We start from the raw sequence: 22,704 nt of genomic DNA, 5'->3' as shown, positions 1-22,704 counted from the left end.
TGATTTGATTTGATTGAATTGAATTTAAATTCACAGCATAGGGAGGAAAAGAGCCTCATGATTGGGATGTCCTTCACCATCAACGGTAAAAAGCTACTTAAAACGGGGGAAAAATGTAAATATTCTCTTTTCTATTTGAATAATAATTTAATTTTTAAAAAAGTTTCAATCTTTTAATTAAAAAAACAGATTTCAGTAGTCCTCACTTAAAGCAGATGATTTTCTTTTGCAATTAAAGTGAATAATTGTTTGTAAAAATAGATGTGGCAGCCTTATCCCAAAAAAATAATACTGCTTAGTTTTAATGTACTGTATTATATCAGAAAGATTTACTTTATTTTTCCCTCTGCAGTCTCCTCACGCCATGTCACTCATCCGCTTTATGTCGAAAGGTGAAACATGACACGTAGGCTGTACGCATGACGAGTAGAATCCCAAAAAGAGCGCATATGATACGGTGACGTTACCTCTGGCGATGATTGATGGTGGTTTTTCACGCCTGTATCACCCGTGCTTGGTAACCCTGAGTCAAAGCATTTTAGACATGAACATACAGGAGGCAACTGGTGCAGGGGGCTACAGAATGTCACATGCCAGAGTGTGAGTGACAGCTTCTTATGAATGCATCTCCTCCCTGGTGGTTGGTAGGGATTTGAGTTGCTCTCTTCTCCGGTTCAGGGTCTCTGAGAACCAGCTGGGAGTTGCGTTTAAAAGTCTCGGTCATCTTTGTTTTGTTTGAAAAATAGGCTTTAAATCTATACATCCTACTTTTATATTAACATTTACTTTACCTTCACACCCACTAAATGTGATGGGAGAACGACAGATACAGCAGTGTCATCAGACGGTCATAAGACATGTCATAATTATGACATGACACTGTCATGAGCATTAATAAATAGGGTTGTTCCGAACATGTTTTTTTGCTCCCGATCCGATCCCGATCGTTTGAGTATCTGCCGATCCCGATATTTCCTGATCCGATTGCTTTTTTTTTTGCTCCCGATTCAATTCCAATCATTCCTGATAATTTTTCCCGATCATATACATTTTGGCAATGCATTGAGGAAAAATATGAATAAAACTCGGACAAATATATACATTCAACATACAGTACATAAATACTGTATTTGTTTATTATGACAATAAATCCTCAAGATGGCATTTACATTATTAACATTCTTTCTGTGAGAGGGATCCACGGATAGAAAGACTTGTAATTCTTAAAGGATAAATGTGACTTTGTATATTGTAACTAAATATTGCCATCTAGTGTATTTGTTGAGCTTTCAGTAGCCATGCCCAAATGCATGATGGGAAGTGCAACCATGACTGTGCGTAATGGTACCAATTGATATATCTTCTCAGCGTTGGGAAATAAAATAGGGTGTTAAGAAAAAGATCAACTACTACCTTTAGCCAGTTAAAAAAAGACTTCAAAGGCTGCCAAAATTCTCTTTACTCATTTTACGTAGCCTTTTAGCTCTATGTATATGTAATACGGTGCCATTATAGATTGAACGCGACAATGCGTGAGTGGGTAGTGCAGCGCATGCATTAATTGCGTTAATTATTTGATTTTATTACCGCCGTTGACGCGATAAATTTGACAGCCCTACTTTAAGCCAAAACTAAAGACTGTGGATGAGTGTAAGACATTTTGTCTGTAACGTTAAATACAATTAGAAAACGATTTAATTAAAAAAAAAAAAAAAACATTAAAAAAGGCAAGTCCAATATTTTTTTGCCGATTCCGATACTTTGAAAATGACATGATCAGACCATCTTTATTAATAAATGTTTATGACAGATCTCATTTAGTGTCATTCGTCAAATTATCTCACTTTTGAATGGATTTAAAAGATTCGAGCTGGACATCAATGAAGTTAACGGCAAAATTTGCCGGATGACACTTAATGACATTTGTCATAAGCATTCAATAATTCCCATGACGGTGCCATGTCATGATTATGACGGTCTTATGACAGTCTTATGACGACGCTGTCAAATAAAGTGTTGCCTATTGACTCAAATAAACCAACAAATAAGCTGCACAGGACTATAAGTCACAGGATTCAAAATGAGGGAAAGAAGTAGTGGCTTATGGTCTGAAAAGTACGGTAATACATATAATACAATATAATGAAGTACTGTACAGTAATGGTAAAAGTAATAAAACAAATATGAATTTGAACAAATAAACAAAAAAATATAAAAACTAAATATTGAAATATTAAATATATTGAAATGCAGAAAAAAAAAAAATCTTAAATTCTGAAGAAGTTTAATGACCCATTCAATTTATTTAGCTCATTGTCTGCCATTAATGGCAAAAGATGTCAAATTCATTTGAACTGGGAATGATGTGATTAGACATTTGTAACAAAACACCGCATGACTGCTTCATTAACAGTGTGTTCCCTGTATGTTCTTAACTCATTCCTCAGGGGAGCTTTGCGCCGCTCACTAATCTTCTCAACAAACTCAAATCGTTGTTGTCCTAAAGTGTAATGCACTGACTTTAATGTACGGGGCTTTATAATACAAGGTTACTCAGTAGACGTCTATCACCGTCAATGGCACCCAATGAGTACATAATCTGATGTGTTTTTATTGCACTTTAGCTCTTAAAACCGGATGGACGCCCACTCACTAAAGTTTTAATTTATGAGCCCGGTTCACTCATAGTAGAAGTCAGTGGACAGGAATTGGAAAATTTACTGCCCTCATGTGGCAGTATCTCCACATTGCATCTCAACCGTGTTGTTTTAAATTTAATCGGTTTACTGTATGTAACCATACCATCGTTTGGGAGACAACGTGGTCACTTTATTTCAATCAAACTTTTTTCCCCTGGAACCGTTTAGCTTTGATGTTTAAAAATAATATTTTTTGAAAGTATATTATCATACCAAGTGTAAAAGAAATGAAATCTGAAGTTACATGACTCAGACTGTTTTTTTAATTCCACTTTATAATTTACAATACGGGTTTAACTTTTTTCTAACCAAACATATCAGCAATTAAGTCTATTTAAAAATGTTAAAGTGTTTTGAATGATTTACTTCAGAGGAAGATTCAAAACAAACTTTCAAAATGACAGGCCGACCGTTCCATAAATCATCCGGCACAGCTTTTTTACTACTGTTTAACCGAATGCGCAAAGTAAGAAAAGAGGCATGTTAACCATGCTGTGATAGCTGTGTCAAGTATGTAGAAATAGATATTCATGACACTTTATTTCCTAAGGCTGACATGCTTAGAATGTGTGAAACAACCATAGCAAAGGACTATATCACTCTAAAGCATGTCATTTCCCCCCCCATTTTATTCATGTAATTTGTTTTGTAGTAAATATTCAGTCACATTTGTCTTCGATTTTTTTGTTTTGGTGGAAGAAGCGAATTCCTTCAAGTTAAAGGGCTCAAGTCCAAGTGAAGTCACAAGTCGTTGTTGTTGAAGTCCAAGTTGAATTGCAAGTGATTTAACATTTTGTGTAATTGAGTCGAAAGTTATCAAATTCCAGGCGCGGATCCACCAGGGACGCATGGGGTAGAAACTGCCACCCCAATTGTCACCCCAGTTGCCACCCCTGTCAGCATCGATGGAGAAAAAAAAAAAGGCTCCAGTCAATTCGACATTAACTGCCGTCATTTAAGTAGTACTATCAGTGAGGATCCTTATAATAATAATAATAATAATGATAGTAAAAGATTGTATGGGACGAAGTTTCTTTCTATCAGTTTGTAAATGTCACTGCCTTTTTATAATGTCTACATATGATTTCTTAGTAAACTCTTGATTCAATATGTATATACTAGGGATGTCCCGATCCAGGTTTTTGCACTTCCGATCCGATACCGATACTGGCCGATACCGATACCGACCTATCTGAGCATGTGTTAAAGTTTAAAGTTATTTAGCCTCCTTACTTAGTTGTCATACTCATGTTGAAAAAGGTTTTAGTACTCTTGATAACAACTAGCCAGCTGAATTAGGTGAGTTTGAATAACACACAACGGTTGGTAACAAGAAACTGACCTGTTTATTCAGTGACAAACACAAAACATTATAAATAACAAACAGAAATGGCATAGTCAGTCAGTAAAACGTGCAAATAATATTGTAAGCTGTCTTAAAAAAAGCAAAACACAACAACAACCTCAGTGGAAAATCCCACAGATCCCCCAAGCTATTAGATGCTTTTAATGTTTCGTGCATTAGTTACAAAAATTGTATATAAAGCCTCTCAGGTTTAAATAAACGACTATTTCAGTATCAAGTTAACATTTTAAAACAGTAAATAAAATACTCAAGTCCCCATTCTGTATCAGCAGCTTTAAACTACTTTCAATTCATTTAATTTTGCGAATCAACTGTTAAAGTTGTTAAAATTGCTCCCGTTATTCCATAATTTCCCTTCTGTCTACTTTCGACATGTGAAAGTTTTAAAACTGTTTTGAAGATAGATTCAAGTCAAGATTTTGCCGATTTAGGAGTATTTTAGATAAAAAGTTAATTGGGTTCGCTTGGAAGGTTTACAACAGCCAACTAGGTAAGTCTTCTGCTTTAAGACGGCGGCTGTTTACTAACGCATCTGGTTTTCAATACTTCAATGTTGCTAACGCAGTCGAGTCTGTCGTTTAGCATCTAGTTCTATATACATATTATATTTATTATCTCCAGTAAAACGACGTTGACATAGTTTTTAGCGGCTGTCAGCAGCAGTCAGGTATTCTTGTGTTTTTTTTTATCCAGCGGCATGAGTTGAGCTAAAGCCGTGAGTTGAGCATTGGCATTACCCGGGTCTATGACAAGTATTGTTTACTTTCGGGAAGCAATGCGGTCCGTTTCTCGCGCTGTGTATTAGTTCCGCTTTGACATATTTCAATAATCGGAATTTGGATGTTTGTGAATCGTTCTGGAATCTTCCACGGCTGAATCGCTCAAGATGTAATGACGGCTGGGCATGTTGTACCGTGGTTCTAAGTGATGAATGGTGCGTCTTTACTCACGTGAGATAATGGCTCGTCATCCAGAATTAATTCTTCGGCAATGACTCTTTTTATTCCCTGGGCTTTGGGACTGTCGAGTGCCAGTTTGTCACGCATAGCAAAAGTTTCTGCCAGTGTTAGTTGCGTAGGACCTTTCTTTTTGTCTTCGGTTTTCTTAACATACTCCTCATATTGTTTGTGGTGGTATTTCGCTAAATGCTTGATTAGGTTGGTTGTATTAAAACTTCTTACGGCTTTACCACTACGCTTGACTTTATTGTGGCATATGCTGTACTCTGCTTCTTCGTCTTTGTCCTCCTTTAAGGTGAAATGATCCCACACAGCTGATAAAGTCTCTCGGTAAATTGGGAGACGGTAATGTAAATGTCGTGTGTTGGTGTGCCGTAAAAGGCGGACCGGATTTTAGGGAAACCGAAGCAAAAACTGGAATGGATTATGTCAATCGGTGCTCTGGAAAACCCGGACCGGAGTTTAAAAAAAAAAAAAAAACTGGATGGGACATTTCCGTGTTCCGATCCAATACCGATGCGCATTTTTTTTGCCCATATCAGCGTCCGATCCGATCCAAACATCGGATCGGGACATCTCCAGTATATACAGTACATCTACCATATGTTGACACTAGGGCAGGGGTCATGAATTAAAAATCCTCTGGGTCCGAAATTAAAAAATTCCAACAATTTCGGGTCCGGAAATATTTTTAATGCTTCTTTTTTCCCAAAAAATACAAACATATCTTTACGTGGCCATGCTGATAATTACAACATTCAAAAATATAAATAATATATAAACGGTGCATACAACTAAAAAAGTGCTTTAATTGAATCATTAAATAGCAACATAAGAGCATGTTCAAGACTTTTTTTTTTTTTTTTTTAAACTGCGGATGCTGACAGGGGGACTTGCTTTATTTTTTGACAGACCTCTTCTTTTTGCTTTCCTTGAAGCAAAGTTTCAGCAACTGCACTCATGCAATCTTTGACAATCGGTGCGTCACTGAAAGACTTTGTTTTTACCCAATATCCACGCTATTCTGAGAGAGCATTCATTTGCGCATTGCTGTGCAGTGAATGAATGAACCATGAGCCTTGATGTGCGATCATATTGAGCCCTTAATTCCGCAATTTTTTGAGGACGGACGGCAGAGTTCATAGGGAAACTTTGCGAAAAAGCTGCGTGCTTCGTCTCATAGTGCCTTTTCAAATTGCTGCTCTTTACAAACGCTACCGTCTCTGAACAGATGAGCCATAGTGGTCTTGTGCTGCCGCCAGGTAAAATTAACAAAAATGTGTTGGTCCACTCCTCCTTAAACACTCTGTTTTCTGCATCAATCTTGCGTAGTTTTGAGCACGCCATTTGCCGTACCTTTTTCGCCTCTTCCTCCAACTTCATTCGGCTCAGTATTTGGCTATCACTCCGGGGAGTCTGGAAAGCGAGTGTGAGACATGCTGTTCTAAAAATAACTTTCAAATGCTTCACTCCCATTGGATGGCTCACGTGCGTCACTGCTAAGGTTTTTGTTTGTTGCCCTCCTCCGCTCTGCAAACCCGCAGACAAAAATGATTTTTGTTGTTGCAACTTGTATTAGTCGCGACAGCTTGAGATCCGGTCCAGACAGCTTGGGGGTCCGGAGCCGGACCGAGGTCCGTGGTTCCATGACCTCTGCACTAGGGTGTATCATTTATTCGACGTGGATCAATATATCAGTTTGTTAAGCACAGTTAAATGTAATTTGATCCAAATGCAAGATGATTGATTTTGATATGCTTTGCTGTTTTGTTAAATATATTTTTATAAAAATCTGGTGTTTCATCAACAAAATTGTCATGCACAGCAAAATTGGTGATAGGTACCGTACTATAACTACCAAGGGTGGATCAGTTGATAGAAATCACTTTTGTAACCAGAGAAGGGTCATCTGACCCGAATCAGCATATCTTGTGTCAGCATTGAGGTCACAATTGAAAAACCACAGGTTTGAATTGCTCTAATTAGCATCTTGAGTGTTTGCAGGGCAGGGCTGCCTTGGCTTTATTGGACAGTGGACCGCTCAGGCAGGCAATCAGGTGGACAACCTTTTTACATATTCCAAAAGCTGCAGTTTGCCGACACCTCCTTTTTATACAGGGTACAGTGAAGCTAATTTTTCAGACAGAGAGTGATTGAAACAGTTTATCCTTTGTTGTGTTTTCATGTCGGACACTTCTCAGTGAATCCTCAGCAAAAAAAAAAAAAAAAAAGTGTTTATGTCTTCCTAACATTTTGTCAAATCGTACGAGTCAATCAAAATTGAAAAATGAGCAGTCACTCATCATTATTCATTCAGGTGGATGGTTTAATGGTTTCAGAGAGGGGGAAGGTTACGAAACACCTCTCATCCACATATAATGCAGTATTGGACTTTGCTCCTTTCTACACCTTTGTGCATATCAGCATTCAGCACTACAACTCACCAGTCTTTACTCTTAAGTTTATAGTGTAAAAAAAGTATCTACAGCTTCATGTCTGGATAATTATGTTTTAGTGTTTGGTAACTGCTCGGTATGGTTGTCTAATGTGATTGAATTGTGCTCGATTTGACAAAATTGGTAAGATATCAGAGCACTTTTTTTTGCTGGGGTTTTGTTGCGGATGACTGTCTGACATTACAGCATAGAGAAAGAACAGCTGTCTCAATCTCTCTGAATATTTAGTTGCACTGTTTCTCGTATGTATGGAGCTATAATTGTCATATTGCTGATAATAAATGGCTTATGAGGCACAACACAAGTCATTTCTGCACAAAAAAGCTTTTCATTCAATAAAACGTATATGAAAAAGACAACAAAAGAAACTATATACAAGGAACGGTGTAATAAAGAACAAAACAAAACATTTTTTATGTGTTTTTTTTATGTGGCTTCTTTGTGCACACATGAGCGTGAGCCAATTCCTTTGCAAGACCCACCAAGTAGTCCACCCTTCTCTTCTGCCTTCCGGTGCATGCCTTTCACTAAACCAATGTTGTGTAGTCTAACGCTACCACTCGAACGTTACAGCTACTGGGGGCACGTCCCTTATCACACACAACCTTCTCTCTTTAAGGTTCTCATGCGGCTCTCACTTACGTCCGCCTTTTCAAAAATTGCTCAGTCAGACAGACACATTTTGGTACTCGGTCCTCACATTAGTCTCACTGTCCATTTTGGATATTTTTTTTTTTTTTACTGTAAGGTGCGCATCATGGTCGTGCAAATACAGTAAATTGGAACTGGTTATGTTAGATATCTTAATAATTTTTTATTAAATCGATGAAAGGCCCTTGAATCGAATCGTCGCAGAAGATCGTATCATTGTCCAAAGAATCGATGATGTATTATAACATCATAAAATATTTGCCACCCTCAAAACCTTACTTCACTCCCCTCTTGCCACCCCATCAATGCTTTTCTAAATCCGCCCTTGTCATATTCATGACTCAAGTCTTGACTCTTATCCAAATTATATGACTTGAGCCAGACCAGAAGGACACTCATATTCCTATTCTACGTGTTCACTGTCTAAGCAACTTAACAGGACAGGTAAAAAAAAAAAAAAAAAAAAAAAAAAAAATATATATATATATATATATATATATATATATATATATATATATAGATATAGATACACACAAATCGAGTCAATCAGGTCGATCAAGAGGCTCAAAAACAGGATTTAAAAAAAAAAAAAATTTGAGGTCAACAATCTCTTTTCACCATTCGACCATCAAAAAAAATGTAATTATTTATTGATTCATTGATTATTCATGGAAGCCCCAATGTCTGTTGACTATGGATGTGTGTGTTTGCAGGGGGATTTGCGCGGCTATCTGTCTCAGCAGGACCGAACGTTTCGAAGTGCTGAGACACTGCAGCTGCAAAGGATGGCCTGCGAAATCGCTGCCGGTCTCACTCACCTCCACAAATACAACTTCCTGCACAGGTAGCACTCCAAAAGTGTCAACTGGACTGCTTTCCGACTCGCTTAGCTTGCCTGGCCTTTGGCGCAATGCGTGCCCTTTGTTGTGACATTTTGATCGCAGCTGCCAGTCATGCGTGTTACATGGTTGCTTTCTTTCAATATTTAGGTTACAACGAAGCAACATTTTGGTAAACCTTGATTAGTCAACTCTTCCAACTCGTAAGCAAACCCTGGCAGCCCGCCAGGCTTTTCGAGCACTGAGAATACTAGGTTATATAGTATTAACTTCATACTCCCAGTGATTTTTTTGTTTTGTTTCCATAGCACATTTGCATCAAGATTCAAGAATGTAATATAATCGTAAAAATGTGATTTACATTTGAGCTCATTAGTTGGATAATGGTAAAAAAAGGTTGATGCTCACTCTAAGCATTTGTGACAGCCGTAATAATCATGTAAAGTATGTAATTTACTGTATTTTCCAGACTATAAGTCACACATTTTTCATAGTTTGGCTGGGCCTGTGACTTATAACCAGGTGTGACTAAGATGTTGATACTTATACTTAGGAGTGGGAACCTCAGGGCATCTCAAGATATGATACGATTCGCGATGCAAGGCTCACGATAACGATTATCTCACGATACAGCGATTATCGATATATTGGTCAGAAACTGGATACATGATATTCTACGATACAACTGTTGAAACGAGAGAAAAAAAGATATTTCAAAATAGAAAAAGTACTGCTTAAGTCATTTATTAAACAGTGACACCTTTTCTGTGCAACATTGCTGTCAAATATAAATCTACTGCAAATTGTGCACCTGCACATATAGAGGAAACAAACCACAACCACTGATATCTCTTTGAGAGATCATGATGAATGGCACCCTTAATTTCTAAAAGTTTTAAATCTTAAAAAAAAAACACACAAAAAAAACAGTGCTGTAGGTATCAGTCAGCAGTTGAGCTTGGAGTGGGGCAATGATAAAATTGGTGGGTCTTCGTATATGACCTTTGTTGCCAAAAGCGTTGGTTTGAGCACTTCCACTATCTGCTTCAGCATTTGCGATGTCAGACTTGGTCAGTCACAATGTGAAGCTGCCATCGAATCAATTCCTTTAATGCATAACCGTATTTTTCAGACTGTAAATCGCACCAGCCAAAATGCACAATGAAGGGTGGGGGGGCATGTAAGTCGCACTGGGACTCAAATCCTGCACTGCCGGACGTGTCCCCCTGCTGAAGAAAGTACACGTCCAGGCCCGTCTGCGGTTCGCTAGAGAGCATTTGGATGATCCAGAAGAGGACTGGGAGAATGTTATGTTCAGATGAAACCAAAATAGAACTTTTTGGTAGAAACACAGGTTCTCGTGTTTGGAGGAGAAAGAATACTGAATTGCATCCGAAGAACACCATACCCACTGTGAAGCATGGGGGTGGAAATATCATGCTTTGGGGCTGTTTTGCAAAGGGACCAGGACCACTGATCTTTGTAAAGGAAAGAATGAATGGGGCCATGTATCGAGAGATTTTGAGTGAAAATCTCCTTCCATCAGCAAGGGCATTGAAGATGAGACGTGGCTGGGTTTTTCAGCATGACAGTGATCCCAAACACACATCCAGGGCAACAAAGGAGTGGCTTCGTAAGAAGCATTTCAAGGTCCTGGGGTGGCCTAGCCAGTCTCCAGAGCTCAACCCCATAGAAACTCTGTTGAGGGAGTTGAAAGTCCGTGTTGCCCAATGACAGCCCCAAAACATCACTGTTCTAGAGGAGATCTGCATGGAGGAATGGGCCAAAATACCAGAAACAGTGTATGAAAAGCTTGTGAAGAGTTATAGAAAATGTTTGGCCTCCGTTATTGCCAACAAATGGTACATAACAAAGTATTGAGATGAACTTTTGGTATTGACCAAATACTTATTTTCCACCATGATTTGCAAATAAATTCTTTAAAAATCAAACAATGTGATTTTCTTTTTTTTTTTTTTTTTTTTTTTTTTTTTTTAACATTCTGTCTCTCATGGTTGAGGTCACCCATGTTGACAATTACAGGCCTCTCTAATATTTTCAAGTGGGAGAACTTGCACAATTAGTGGTTGACTAAATACTTATTTGCCCCACTGTGTAATGTTGGTGCTTGGTCTCTGATTAAATAAAATGAACTCAAAATTTGACTTGTACTCCAGTGCGACTTACATAACCCCCCCAAATTGTGCATTTTGGCTGGTGCGACTTGTAGTCTGAAAAATACGGTTATGCATTAATGTCCAAAGTCCGGCCCGGTGGCCAAATGCGGCCCGTGGTCAAATTCCATCCAGAAATTGGACTATTCTTCACTAAAATACGCAACAACTGTCTGCCTCATTTGCAAAAAGACAGTTGCTGTTTTTAAAGATTTCATTGTGAGGCGATATTACCAAACAAGACACGCTGACATGTACGACAAGATTACAGGGAAGATACGTAGCGAGAAATTGAAACAACTTAAAGCTAGTTTAATTTCACAGCAGCCCGAGAGTTGAAAGAGAACGCCACAAAGGCTAGTTGCGAGATTGTTGAAATTATTGATTAAAAAAAATGATAAAGCAAATGTGACACACAAAATGGCTAGCTAAAATTTGCTTGAATATATTGTTCTACATAAAGGACGTCAGCCAAGGTCGGCCCCCCACATTTTTACCACACTAAATCTGGCCCCCTTTGCAAAATGTTTGGACACCCCTGCGTTAAAGGAATTCATTCGATGGCAGCTTCACAATACAATTAAACTGTTTCATTGCTCACTCTCAAATCACTGTAAGGAGTTCCCGGTGTTTTCCAAAAAAGGTTTGCGTGTAGGCGAGGTGGTGTTTCATTTCCGTTTTTTTGACCGCGCCGCGCATGGGATGCTTGTTCGCTAGCAAGTCAGCGGGGGTCTCAGGGTAACATACGACGCTCTGCTCATCAACTCTATTCGCATGCTTCGAATAAGCTCCGAGGATTCCAATTACACAGCTCCGATGCATTGCCACAGTGTCAGCTGTCCGCTGCCAGAGGCACATGATGATTCTGCTCTTTGCATGTAAAAGGATAGCCTCATTTTGGAAGTTGTCTTTTAAATCCTTATTACAACTCAAAGACAGTTCTGCAAGTGAAGGATTTAGGTGCGCCGTCTTGAAAATGTTTGTACAGCAGGGCCGAAACCGCTCCGAAGCGTGCCGATATGTGATCCCGGCGTGACGGCTGCCAACTGGCCTTGTAGGGTTAAGTTATCGGGCCCGTTTCCTGCTGTGTTTCCCAGTCTGGGGCGCACGGCCAACTGGAGGGAGCCACGGACAAGAGGTTTTAAAATAAATACCCATTTGTCTTCCAGAGGTTTCACCAGCTTTGACACGAGTGGCGTGCGGCTGCAGAAACGCTTGTGTCAGCAGTGTTTGTCATTGGGTGAATGCGGTATTTTTATCTCGAGGGTTGAAAATAGACTGTGTCTTTTCATGAGTTTCACTGGGAATTAACTCGAGCACATGTTAATTGAATTAACACATGGAGAAACAGAGCCGCTAAGTTTTGGGCGCCATCTCCTGGCAACAAAACAAATAGTTTGTACAGCCTGTATTTGCCTCAAGAAACAATATCTCATCACTGTATGCATGAGTCAGGAATAGTCTTGTTTCCTGGGCGGCTTGTTGTGGTTTGTTACAGCCTTAGTGGGTAACTTATTCCCTACCATTTTTAACGGGAGGAATTGAATGAGTTGTATGTAGAGATACAGTGGGGAGAACAAGTATTTGATACACTGCCAATTTTGCTGGTTTTCCCACTCGCAAGCCATGTAGAGGTCTGTAATTTGTATCATAAGTTCTCTTCAACTGTGAGGGACGGAATCTAATACAAAAATCCAGAAAATCACATTGTATAATTTTTAAATAATGAATTTGTATTTAACTGCATGAAATAAGTATTTGATACATTTACCAGCTAGTAAATATTTCAACTCTCAGTTCTTTTTTAAGAGCCCTTCCTGTTCTCCACTCATTACCGGAAGTAACTGCACCTGTTTGAACTTGTTACCTGTATAAAAGACACCTGTTCACATGCTCAAACAAACAAACTCCAACCTCTCCACAATGGCCAAGACCAAAGAGCTGTGTGAGGACATCAGGGATAAAATAATAGACCTGCACAAGGCTGGGATGGGCTACAGGAAAATAAGCAAGCAGCTTGGTGAGAAGGTAACAACTGTTGGAGTGATTATTAGAAAATGGAAAAAGTTCAAGTTGACGTTCAATCTGCCTCGTTCTGGGGTTCCATGCAAGGTCTCACCTCGTAGGGCATCACTGATCATGAGGAAGGTGAGAGATCAGCCCATAACTACACGGCAGGACCTGGTCAATGACCTGAAGAGAGCTGGAACCACAGTCTGGAAGAAAACCATCGGAAACACATTATGCCGTCATGGATTAAAATCCTACAGCACATGCAAGGTCCCGCTGCTGAAGCCAGTGACGTCTGAAGTTTGCCACTGACCATCTGGATGATCCAGAGGAGCAATGGGAGAAGGTCATGTGGTCGGATGAGACCAAAAGTGCGTCAATCTTGCTCATGACGCACATGTTAGGCTTCTGTGATAAGATGGCGTTGTGTATCTTTTATGCACTATGTTCTGCTTCTTTTCATTAAACTATGGTGTAAGTGCTATTTATTTTATATTTGCTGTGTTAGAGTACTACAAACAGTCCTACAGTAAATATGAGAAACGATACTATTCCCTGATGGATTATATTACCGGTAAGTGTGTTAGAGTAATAAAAACAGTTAGACGGTGCCTATGAGAAACTGTACCATCTCCTTCACGACTCACCAGTGTGTCATCTCCAGTCTCCATGCAGGCTTGCACGCATTGTAAAATTTGTTTTCTTGGCCAGAGAGAATATGCAAAGTTGCTCTAGCCATTAAGAATCTTTGCTGAGTGATCATCACACAGTAAATGTAACTCGTAGCGTTAGCATATTATTTGCGTTAGCGTCCTCTAAACTCTCGGACAACTTATTTTTCCATACTGTTGGTGGCGTCCACGTGGCTATAATTAATGGGCAGTAATGTCGTTTTCCTGATGAGTGTGTATAATCACCAAGTTGGCGTTGTCCTTGTAGATGCTAAAATATGTGCTCGTCTGTCAATCTTCATTCGAAATAGTTGGAAACCTTTATCAATTAATTCATTTATTTTTGGACAAAAACATTTTCAGTAAACGTCGACTAAAACTACACGAAATTAATCTTGAGTTTTCATCAACAAAAACAAGATGAATATACATTTGGGATGACTAAAATATAACAAGACTAAGATGACAATTAAAAAGGCTACCAAAAACAACACTGGCGAAAACTAAGCTGAACGGAAAACAACGAAATGGAGACCGTCGATGACACAACGGCAATTCTCGGCATGTTTGAAGGAAATAGTTCCCATTGACGTGCAAATCTAGCATCAAACGATGAGACTGGAAGTGCACACAGATTGAGTACAGGGTGATTTTGTTTTTTTTTAATTGAGGTGGCTCCTCGTGATGGACTAGTATAGACGTGGCGTCAATTTCAGCAAATCACCAAACACCTACGTAATCGAGTTCCGACAGCCCCACTGAAAGTCCCTACCTCAGAGTAGGAACTAAAATTGTTCTTGGAACTTGAGGTCTCTAGTTGTTGATGTGCGAACACGCAAAATGACATCATCGTTCCCCAAAATGTTCTAGGAACTTTGGATAGTTCCGACATTGAGTGAATGCAGTTTTTGTTTCCAATGCAATTTATAACTAAAATGTTGCTAAAATCACAGTGTTATCTAACAATGAAACACATAATTTATTTACAGAGGTGGGTAGTAACGTGTTACATTTACTGTTACATTTACTTGAGTAACTTTTTGAGAAAAATGTACTTCTTAGATTAGTTTTACCACACAATACTTTTTACCAGAGTGGATTTGTGAAGAAACACTACTCTTACTCCACTACTTTGGGTTACTTTGGGTTTTCGTCTTTATTCAACATATTGACTTTATTATTGCCAGAGATCCCGACAGTGGTCGTCTCAGTTTCACCAATGAGACCTTGAAACTATAACCACATGACTCTATTAAACCAATCAGCGTTAACAATGTTTTTTTCTCCACTAGAGGGCACTCATGTTCTTTGGACGGGTGACGTTTCATATCGTTGTTATGGTCTGAATTAGATGATTTTTGTCATCATTTATGCCTAATATGGTCATGTAATAGGTTATAATACAGTATAATAATAACAGTTCATATTGATGAAGTTGTGCTGAGAAAAAATATGCCATGATTAAAAAAAAAAAAAAAAATTAAAAAATCAAACATTGTAAGCAGTTACTCACAATGTTAGTCATTACTTGAGTATTCTTTTCGAATGCTTTTTTACTTGTACTTGAGTGATTTTATTTACAAGTAACGCTACTCTTGCTTGAGTACATTTTTGGCTACTTTACCTACCTCCTTTTATTAATGAACCATTTAGTCAACTCGATACAAAAATAAGTAGCGATTAATCAAAATTATTGTTAAAACCAGCACTAAACCAAATGAAAGTCTTTTACAGCAGAAACAGGGGCTGCAGCTATCAAATATTTTAGTAGTAGATTATTCGATGGACTAGTTAGTTCGAATAATCGAGTAATTGGATAAGGAAAATGAAAAATTAAAATACCTGAGCTGAGCCTCAAACGGTATAACAATTTTTAAAAAAATGAGGATCTATGGACAACCAAAGAACAATTGGCTGACTTACATAGAAAAGTCCCCTAGCTTAAATGCTATAAAATGATATATATATATATATTTTTTAACACTGCTCTTAACAAATGGTTCAGACACATATTTCCACAAAAATGGCTAAATATACCTATAAACTAAATTATGAATGCATTCAAAATAATCAGCGCAAACAAAAACTTGGTCTTAACAGGGAGCAGTTGGATTCAGCCATGTGAAAAGAGGCGGACCAGAGGGCAGTGTATCCACCCTAATCAAAAAACTAAATGCAAACACTTTTAAAATAAACCGTTACATAGCCACTTTAATTAAACAAATACTCGAAACAACAAAATTTAATTCGAATATTTTTTTTTAAATTGAATATTTGAGTTAATCGATTAATCATTGCAGCACTAGCAGAAAAATTTTAGCTACCTTTGTCTGTTTGCTAGTAATTAGCAACTTGTTTATCACTAGCTAACGTTTGTATTTTTGTGTGTGTTCTCTTTTGTCTTTCAGTGATTTAGCTCTGAGGAATTGCTACCTGACGACGGATCTTACAGTCAAAGTCGGAGACTATGGAATCGGACCCTATGCATATAAAGTAAATGGAAATATGACCCTCTTGATTTGGCACAATTTCCTTTTTGGGGGGTGGATGTTGTGCTGCGTATTCTGTGGCCTTGTGTTTAATAATACAGTGTCCGTAACTCAACACCATGAATCTCATTGTCGGGCAAGTTAGAAACGCATACCGCCTATCAAACGGTGCTCGACAACAAGGATTTACTGATTGAGCCTTTCAACGACAGCCATTTTCAGAAAAGACAACCACTATAATGCTGGCTCGTTTAGAGAATTTTGACAAATATTCAAAAATATTGTTCCTAGCTTGTCTTGTTCTTTTGTAATCGGTAGTAGAAAACGTTGATTTCACCAGAAACTAGGAAAACTGAGAAAACAAGATTTTGGTGGAAATATTTTTTTTCCACTATATTTTGACTATTCATGTCATTAGCACTGAAGAGTTACAAATCCAGTTTGAAAATCTGACTATGTAAAAAAAAGGAATAATGAAACATCTTTTGTGATGCTAGCTTGTGGAAAAAGAAGGAATTCGGCCTCCCGGCCAAGCCCCCGGAACAGCAACAGCCGAACCAAAGGGTATCCCGCTGGTGCCGCTCCACTAAGTCGGCCGGCGAGGCCAAACTCCGCGCGTTCACTCCGGTGTTAACCCTTTGTACTGACTCCATTTTGAGCGGTTTAAAGAAGGCTCACTGAAAACAGGTTGACAATTTATTCGTCGACACTGATCAAAAAACAAGGCAAAACAGACGACGGAGAGGCAATGCTGGATCCAGGGTCAGCAAAACAACGGATACATCGAAATGTCCCCGAGAAGCGACAGTTGTTGTCTAAATGTTCAGTCTTTTTAAAGCTCTCGCGGGGCGGGCCGTGGGCAGGAAGAAGTAGGAGTGGGAACCTCTTGGTACCTCATGATACGATACGATTTGCGATACAAAGCTCACGATAACGATGATCTGACAATATGGCAATACAACGGTTATCGATACATTGGTCAGGAAATCATTCTAAGATATTGTACAAACAACTAATAAACAAAAAAACAAGCTTCTGCTGTGAATTGGAATGAGTTTATCACTTGTAGACGTCCAATCCATTTGAACTGGGAGGGTGGCAGCGAATGAACATTCGTTCATTCGCTGCCATCCCTCCCAGTTCAAACGGATTGGACGTCTATGGCCGGTAGTGGCAGCCAATGCCAGGCAATGAGGTAGTTTTGGGCCATTTAAGGTCATTTTCCTGTTGATTTTCAGTTACTTCCTGTTGATTTTGGGGTATTTTATGGGTCTCTTCCAGTTTATTTGGGGCAGCCGTGGCGCAGTTGGTAGTTAGAGTTGTCCTTGGACCGAAGGGTCAGTGGTTCGAGTCCGGCAGTCAGTTGTCCTTGGACCGAAGGGTCAGTGGTTCGATTCCCGGCTGTGACTGCCCACTGTCGAAGTGCCCTTGGGCAAGGCACTGAACCCTGATTTGCCTCCAATGGGTTGACAGCGCCTTGCATGGCAGCAGTCCCATTGATGTGTGAATGTGTGCGTGAACGGGTAAATGTGTGCAAATGTAAAGCGCTTTGGGCATGGTAAACATGCAGATAAATGCACTATATACCATTTTGTTTTGAGTTACAGAACAGGAAGTCACCCGGGAATCACCCAAAGGAATAGGCAGTGACCCAAACTCAACAGAAAATGACCTGTAAATGCCCTAAAATGATGGAAAATTGGACAGAATGACTGAATGCTCTGGTTTCGAATGAACAAACGTTCCCAGTAGAGGCGTGCAAAATTTCCGATTCTTAGATTATTCGCGATTCGGCCGTGGAAGATTCGCAAACGATTCACAAACAACCAAATCCAGATTATTGAATTATACCAGGTAAAGCGGAAATAAAACGCAGTCAGCAGTATCTTCGGGACGCAATGAGGAACGGACAGAGAGTAAATATCATGTGCAGCTAATGCCGCTAGGTAAAAAAAAAACTAATAAGTATTGAGTATTTTATTCACTGTTTTTAACTGGTAACTTGATACTAAAATAGTAGTTTGGTTTATTTAGCCTGAGAGGATTTTTGAACAATTTTGGAACAAATATACAAAGCATTTAAAAAAAAAAAAAATGGGGGGGGGGCATCAATAATCAATTTATAATCAAATCGGAGTCTCTGAATCGTAATCGTATTCGAATCGTTAGGTGCCCAAAGATTCCCACCTCTAGTTCCCAGTCTAAATGGATTGGGCGTCGTGCGCCTTCAATGCACCCTAAGAGTTAACCGAGACACTATTATGGTGGAAGATTTTGGTAGCAACTTGTTCGTTCATTTTTCTTTTGGACATTTAACCTTTTAAAAACGATATCTCGATTCTTGGCAGGAACATATCGATAACCTTTTGGGATACAAAGTATCACGCTATATCACCATTTAGATATTTTGTCACATCCCTAGGAAGAAGGGTGTGTTTGGGATTATTTTCTTTTGTGGATTGGACAGGAGGATTTGGGAGTTACAGTTGTCTGGGCAACGAGGATGTGGATTCTGCCACCTCAGCGTGAAAGGGGGCTTTTGGAGTCCTGTCAGTTGTGTTATCAGTTGGATATCGGGCGTTCTCCGATGCTACTTGTTTTAAGACAGAACGCCCTGCTCTTTGTCCTGGAGTGCCTGTGAGAACTGATTGCGAGAGATGATGCGTCAATCTTGTTCAATACGCACACGTTGGGCTTCTGTGATAAAATGGTTTTGTGTATCTTTTATGCCGTATATTCTGCTTGTTTTCATTAAACTATCGTATCAGTGCTATTTATTTTATATTAGGTGTGTTAGAGTAATACAAACAGTCCTACAGTCAATATGAGAAACGATACTATTCCCTGATTGATTATATTGTGTTAAAGTAATGCAAACAGTTAGACGGTGCCTACGAGAAAAGGTACCATCTCCTTGAATAAGAAAGGAATAGTGGTGTTTGCTTGGTGCTGAATGGTGTAATGAGTAAAGCAAGCGCTGCAGGACCCTCCTGTCTGCTACGTTCCTTAAATTCTGCTGATCTGTCACTTTGAATTTAATACTCATAAGATAAGGTCACCCAGCGGTGCTATTTCGGTAGAGGTTGGTGAGTCAAAGAGAGCGTGTATTGCCTGCCTGCGGCAAAGCATAAATCACTTTTGCAGGCTCTAAAACAATGAATTCTATTGTTGACATGATTGTTTCTTGTCGCTGCGTGGTTTGTAATGTCTTCCTCTGTGTTTGTCATCATAGAAGGATTATATCATCACAGAGGACGATGTATTCGCGCCTCTTCGTTGGTTGGCCCCGGAGCTGGTGGGGGAGCGCCACGGGGGTGTGATCGCCTTGGAGCCTACCAAGCCTGGCAATGTTTGGTGCGTATGGAGCATACTGTAGCATGTCCTTCACGAAACGTACAGTGACAAGGGAGCAATTAAACCCAAGGACTGAGGAGTCAAGTCCAAGATTGAGACTAAGAACATGACGAAGACAGCATCTTTTGGGAGTCGAGACTGACCAAGACCTCGACTGAGTCTTCGGCAGTGTTGTTTTTGGCTGACATTTTAATTTTATCTTGAGTCTTTTGGACGAAAATACTTATTAGTCTTTGCCATATTTTAGTCTTTTCAAATTGTATTCTTCTTCGTCTAGTTTTAGTCGACAATTCTTAAAATGTTTTTATCTTTAAACATCAAAAGTTTTAGTCCATGAATAAATAAATGGTTTCCAACAATTTCGAATGAACATGACAGACGAGCACATAGCTGTACAATCCCTGACAAAAGTCATGTCGCTTATCCATTTTGTAGAAACAATTGCTAGTAACCTGACTTTTAATTATTCAATTGGTTTCAGAAATGGCTCATATAAAAGCTAAGACCCTCCCAAATGATGTTGAATGTACAAAAATATATTTGTTTCACTGAAAAAAGATTTATCGTTTAATGATGATATAAAGGTCAAATTTTGGCAAGACAAAAGATTTGTCGGCTACAGAAAGTACTGTGAAAATTGAACAAAAAAATGTACTTCAAATACAAAAATATGTTACATAAGCGAATTAAGTAGTGGTGCTGTGAGATCCAAATTTAATATTTTGTATGACTTCCATGGGCTTCGGCAAGGATTCATACAATTTATTGATGAAGTCATCAGGAACATCAAAGAAAGCAATCTTGCATGCCTCCCAGAGTTCATCAACATTCTTGGGTTTCGTCTTCCATGCTTCCTCTTTCATCCTACACCAGACATGCTCAATGATGTTCATGTCTGGTGACTGGGCTGGCCAGTCCTGCAAGATCTTGATCTTCTTTGCCTTGAGGAGCTTTGAGGTAGAGATTGAAGTATGCAATGGAGCACCATCCTGCTGCAGAATTTGTCCCTTTTTATGGTTAGGAATGTAAGAGGAAGCTAAGCTTTGTGGATATTTAAGACTATTTTTGTTGCCTTCCACCTTGCAGATCTCTCGCACACCCCATACTGGATGTAACCCCAGACGATGATTTTACCACCACCAAACTTCACTGTTTTCTGAGTGAATCTCGGCTCCATGCGGGCTCCAGTAGGTCTCCTGCAACATTTGCAACGACTGTGGTGTAATTCAATGGAAGATTCATCTGAAAAATCCACTTTTTGCCACTTGTCCGGCATCTAGGAATATAGGAATGTAAGAGGCAGCTAAGATTTGTTGATATTTCAGACTATTTATCTCTCAGGGTGCAGACAATTAAAAAAACCGTGTGGCATTTGCCAAGGCCCACAGCCTGTCAAAAGGAAAGATGCTGAAAAAGTGGCAAAAAGTGGATTTTTCAGATGAATCTTCCTTTGAATTACACCACAGTCATTGCAAATGTTGCAGGAGACCTGCTGGAGCCCGCATGGATACGAGATTCACTCAGAAAACAGTGAAGTTTGGTGGTGGTAAAATCATGGTCTGAGTAACATCCAGTATGGGTTGTGCGAGAGATCTGCAGGGTGGAAGGCAACAAAAATAGTCTGAAATATCCACAAATCTTAGCTGCCTCTTGCATTCCTATATTCCTAGATGCTAGAAAAGTGGCAAAAAGTGGATTTTTCAGATGAATCTTCCACGAATTCCATGAATCTCTACCTCAAAGTTCCTCAAGGCAAAGAAGATCAAGATCCTCCAGGACTGGCTAGCCCAGTCACCAGACATGAACATCATTGAGCATGTCTGGGGTAGGATGAAAGAGAAAGCATGGAAGACGAGACCCAAGAATGTTGATGAACTCTGGGAGGCATGCAAGACTGCTTTCTTTGATGTTCCTGATGACTTCATCAATAAATTGTATGAATCCTTGTCGAAGCCCATGGAAGTCATACAAAATATTAAATTTGGATCTCACACTACTACTACTTAATTCGCTTGTGTTATGTAACATATTTTTGTATTTGAAGTATTTTTTGTTCAGTTTTCACACTACTTTCTGTAGGCGACAAAACTTTGTCTTGCCAAAATTTGACCTTTATATCTTCATTAAATGATTAATGTTTTTTCAGTGAAACAAATATATTTTTGTACATTCAACATCATTTGGGAGGGTCCTAGCTTTCATATGAACCATTTCTGAAACCAATTGAATTATTAGAAGTCAGGTTATTAGCAAGTGTTTCTACAAAATGGATAATCGACAAGACTTTTGTCAGGGACTGTAGAGTCTATAAAGACATAACCAATTTGATGATGCTAATACACACTCAGCACGAAAACAGCACATTAATTGCAATTAACTAAACTCACCTGGACTCCATGAACTGGATGTAAAATGTTTTCCAAGAGTTTCAGACGACACAGAGTTAAATGCGCTAAATGCTAATGCTAACGCGAATGCTACACTAACACTACAAGTTAGTTTAATGAGCCTGGAATGGGCACAGGCTTACTCACTGGCTAGTGAGTAAGCGTGTGTGTGTGACGGGGGGCAGCATGTCGCATGAGTGACACGACAAAACACTGCTAAATACGTTCTAACTACACATACAATAAAAAATATCACACATTGTGAATTTATGATGGAAACGATGGCGAATTTTCATCTGGTTCTCGTGTCGTCAGACGACAACTTGCATCTATCTCGTTATGTTTTAGTCTCCCGAGACATTTTCGTTATCGTCATCGTTGATGAAAACAACACTGGTTTCGGGGAGTCAAGGCCGAGATTAAGACTATGTCTTTGGGGAGTCGAGACTAAGACAGTCTTTTTGTGTGTGGAGTCCTAGACCAGACCTTCATAATGTGATCTTAAACCAAGACCTGTCTAGAGTGTACAACACTAGTTACTCTATCAAGATTTGACCCCGCAAATCCCAGTCTAGTCTATGTAGTGTCTGCCTGCCACTAACAAGGCACCATGTAAGTAGCTCTAATGTGCAGACTGAGAGCCAAATGC

At 39.2% G+C, this 22,704-nt stretch overlaps 1 protein-coding gene across 1 annotated transcript in view; it reads left to right on the top strand.

The window, feature by feature from the left end:
- lmtk2 (lemur tyrosine kinase 2) overlaps window positions 1-22,704 on the top strand; it is an 83,798-nt gene that overhangs the window by 36,498 nt on the left and 24,596 nt on the right. Inside the window, exons 7-9 of the mRNA XM_057860989.1 lie at window positions 8,845-8,975; window positions 16,234-16,318; window positions 19,547-19,668. Of these exons, the coding sequence (XP_057716972.1) occupies window positions 8,845-8,975; window positions 16,234-16,318; window positions 19,547-19,668 (338 nt within the window). The remainder of the gene's footprint in view (window positions 1-8,844; window positions 8,976-16,233; window positions 16,319-19,546; window positions 19,669-22,704) is intronic.

This window comes from Corythoichthys intestinalis, chromosome 16 (genome assembly GCF_030265065.1).
Source record: "Corythoichthys intestinalis isolate RoL2023-P3 chromosome 16, ASM3026506v1, whole genome shotgun sequence".
Classification (NCBI taxonomy): Eukaryota; Metazoa; Chordata; class Actinopteri; order Syngnathiformes; family Syngnathidae; genus Corythoichthys; species Corythoichthys intestinalis.
Note: the sequence above shows the minus strand (reverse complement) of the source record. Positions and strands in the feature narration are given on the sequence as shown.